The following is a 3957-nucleotide window of genomic DNA, read 5'->3' as shown; positions in this document are numbered from 1 at the left end:
ACATCTCTCCTCAGTGTTATTTAGTGTCTGTCCTTGGGAGGGGGATGATGTCCCTTCTTTTCTGGCTCCTTCCAGGGAACACACTAGAATATCCAGTCCCTGCTGGGAGTTGTCATTTAAAGTAATGAGCATCCAGCAGAATTTGGCTGAATCATTGGCCCAGAATCCTCTGCTGTGAGAGGATAGAGGTGTTAGGTAGGAGGAGTTGCTGTCTCACATACAGACAAAGCCACACACAAGATTGCCTTACAACCTCCCTGTATCCAGGAGGAGCCCTGACAATACCCTGCCTGCCGCCAGCACCTTTGCAGCATCCCCATCTTCATTACCTATATCGTAAGTACGAACACCACCATCATCCTAATCCCATGCAGTGTATCCATTTATCTACTTATTTCATTATAATCTATTTATCTGGAAGCACTGCCAAATGGAAGGAAAAGCTGAGTTTAATAAGGCAACCAGATCACTACCAGGCGAATGATGCAATTCTATCTAATATAACACAGAATGTATATTTATTGCATATACGTCTTTCTGATTTATATCTAATATATAACAATCCATCTCCTGCTGAAGTATTGTATCCATCCATGGACACATCATTCCACTGACTGCACATGATAACTATTACTACATTCTCGTAATTTTGCTGTAAATTTATTAATAATTTAGAAGGCGCTTGCATTATCTACAATTTTTTTTTTCTTGACGAAGGATAGGATTGAAATCAGAGAAGGGGATTGCCTTTGTGTGGGGTAGGCACAAACATTGGAGAATTCCCGATATCCTTGATGTAGTGTGTGGGCGGAATGTAAATGAATGATCCAGTGCCACAATATGTAATAAAAGCTGATTATTGTATTTAGTACTGGACACTTAGGCGGATGCATTCATCATATTGTGTCCAATCTTTGATGCGATCTGGAGGGGACTGTAAAATTAGTTGTCTTTATTAATAGCTGGGTGATGGTTTGCTACTGTCATGGGTGTGGCGGGCACACTGCAGAATGTGCGGTGCTATTTCAGTCATGGTGAATACATAATAGAGGGAGCTGTGTGCAGGGCGGTGGCTGGATTTAGGAGACTAGAGAAAAGGACCTCAAGGAAAAAAAAACAGGTACATCTCATCTCATTAATGGGCTCCCAGAAGCGCTGATGGTGAGGAGAAAGGGGACCTTCTCAGGGCAGAATCCCAAGTCCAAAGCTATTGCTTCCATATCTCTTCTCCTTAAGTGCATACATTAGTGACCTCAGACTGACATGCTTGTCGTTTATGGTTTGTGACGATTGTCGTCTTAGGCCGTAAGTTAAAACAACAAATCACTGGCCAATCACTGCCACAAATGATCCCTTCTCAGTTTCCACTCACAAGATGTAGATTTGTAGTTCACCATGAATGATCCTTCTGAGAAAGTCCAAGACAGTAGATCAACTTTTCAAAACATATCTGCCATTGGTGGTCACTGTCAGGCAAATTAGTGTCACAAAAAGATGTTTTCTGGTTGAAAATGGGTTAAGGCATCCTTATGGGCCATACAAAATCTATAGTGTATACTCACCTTCATTTTTCCACGTTATTATGTCTACTTCACTGTCAACATGACATTAAGTCTTATTCATTTTCTACGTGATATCTTCTCCTTCATTTTCCATGTGATAGTTTCTCCTTTGTTTTCGACATGATATGAAGTCTCTTCATTTTCTAAGTGATATTATACATTTTTCTTTGTTTTCTATTTCATGTCTTCTCTTTAGTTTGCTGTCTAGTTCATGTATTTTCATTTGTTTACTATTTGATATGATTTCTTATCCATCCTTTTCCAGTTGATATCTTCTTCATTTTGTACTTGATATTAAGTCTTCTTCATTTTCTATACATTTTTATACATTCTTTTTTTATTTTTACTTTGCCTTCTCCTTAGTTTGCTTTCTAATTAATGTTTTTCCGTTAATCTTCAATTTCTACATGATATTGTATGTCACATTTTTTTAGGTGTATGTCACATCTTTCATTTTCTACATGATATTTTGTCATCACCTTCGTATTCTATATTATGTTGTATTCTCTTTTACTTTCTAAGTGATGTCTTCTTCATTTAGGTGACAATTTATGTTTTTTATTTGTTTTTCATTTGTAGCTAATAATGCGGGACACACTAAGCAGCCAATATGATTCCTTTCTGTTCTGGAAACTTCCCATCCCAGAATTGGATCTCTCTGAACTGGAGTGCCTTGGCTTAGAAGCAACGACCAAGACTTCCAAAGCTGGATCCATAGAGGAAGACACCCTGCTTGAGTACACTGCCTTCAACTTCTGGCGAGAACCCATTGCCAGCATTGATACCTTGGACTTTGACTTGATATAAAGAAAAAATATCTTAAAACCCCGAAGGCCTTGCTGTAGTCTACCTGCTTTTCAACCACCAATCAATCGTAGAGCTTGAATAATTATTTATTTATATCACAACCCTGGTGGTTTCTCATTGAATGTGTTTTTTTTTATTTGCTGGTATTTATTTATTTTTGTTACATATCAGGCACTTACGGTTTTGAAAAGATTGATTGAGCTCACAGATGTGATGCTGAATTACAGAAACCAAACTAAAGCCAATTCCTTAGCAAAGGGGATGATCTTCTCAGATAATCTGAGTCCATCCCACCAAAGGCAAATTATCTGCTCTCCCTAATGTAGATGCCGACTCTGAGAAGTTACGTGAAATGGTTTTGTATTGCCTCGTTGTTCACAAAAAAAATCCAAGAACTTTTGCTGGTTTGTAGAATGTGATTACCACTAATGGATGTGTGGATGTTATTTCTGCAGAGGCTTAAAAATATTTGATTGGCTGTTCAGTCCCAATCTGTTAGGGCTGAGCTCCAGTCATAATATTTGAAAGAATGTTAAAAAAAAAATTGATAATTTAATCTAAAATGAACCACTGAATAATGTGTACATAATAGGCAGAAAACAACAACCATTCAGAATGATTTTTCCTTCTCAACTGTGTAATTGACAATCGTCCTTTTAGTTAAATTATAATGTAACGTTGGCCTTTCAATAAATTGTAGAGGATCGATATTGTCTAGCAACATTGAAAAATAAAAAAAATCCCAAAAACCATGCTCCATCCTTAAATTCAGCCACCATCTTCCACATATAAAATGCAAGGGATGGAAGTGGCTTTCTACCAATCCTTCTGTCCCAATCTTAAGTAATGATTAGATCTTTACAGAGACTTGGATGGTGATTTGGATTGTCATAGTATTTATTTATAACAGATAAGGCAAGAAGTGTTATCATGGGGTCACAGTAACAGACTTTAAGCTTTTTCCATCATGCTTCAGAAGGACTATGAATGTTATAAGACAGTATTCACTTTATGTTGTAGCCAGGTTCCACAAGACATTTCACAGAGCAAAAGACCATGGGGCTCTTAAGTGAGTTAAAATGTGACAAAATGTCAAAATTTGCACTGAGCCAAATAAAATATTTCAGTTGTGACTTGCACTTTTGTATAATTATTGATGTTTTTGTAGTCTGTGTGCGCTTCGAGGTCGCCACGTCAAGTGAAAGACGCCACCATAAACAAACATACTATCTACCCATAAAAAAACTCTTTCAATTAATAATACTTTCACAGTTGTCTAACATGCATGTACCTCATATATTCTGGAATCTTCCACATGAATCCTTACTGAACGTCAGGGTGCTCACTGTCCATCTGCTGGAGAAAGAAGTAACTGCAGCATAAAATACATTTTCCACTATAATAGGGTATGGAGAAGAACAAAGAAAAGTGGCACTCTGCATTGGCTGCAATTTTAATAGTCCTTTAATCTGCAAAGAGTTTGTATGTTCTCTCCGTGTTTGCGTGGGTTTCCTCCGGGTACTCCGGTTTCCTCCCACATTCCAAAGACATACTGATAGGGAATCTAGACTGTGAGCCCCATCGGGGA

At 37.8% G+C, this 3957-nt stretch overlaps 1 protein-coding gene across 1 annotated transcript; it reads left to right on the top strand.

Moving 5' to 3' along the window:
* The first annotated feature begins 222 nt into the window (after window positions 1-222).
* MLLT11 (MLLT11 transcription factor 7 cofactor) lies at window positions 223-3508 on the top strand. Its single transcript, XM_069728760.1, has 2 exons — window positions 223-336; window positions 2142-3508. Exon 2 carries the CDS (start codon window positions 2148-2150, stop codon window positions 2367-2369), a length of 222 nt encoding a protein of 73 aa, XP_069584861.1. The 5' UTR covers window positions 223-336; window positions 2142-2147; the 3' UTR covers window positions 2370-3508.
* Window positions 3509-3957: the final 449 nt, after the last annotated feature.

Source organism: Ranitomeya imitator, chromosome 1 (genome assembly GCF_032444005.1).
Source record: "Ranitomeya imitator isolate aRanImi1 chromosome 1, aRanImi1.pri, whole genome shotgun sequence".
Lineage (NCBI taxonomy): Eukaryota > Metazoa > Chordata > Amphibia > Anura > Dendrobatidae > Ranitomeya > Ranitomeya imitator.
Note: the sequence above shows the minus strand (reverse complement) of the source record. Positions and strands in the feature narration are given on the sequence as shown.

Coding starts and splice junctions, on each gene's coding strand:
- MLLT11 (XM_069728760.1), top strand. CDS start 2,148: ATGCGGGACACACTAAGCAGCCAATATGATTCCTTTCTGTTCTGGAAA.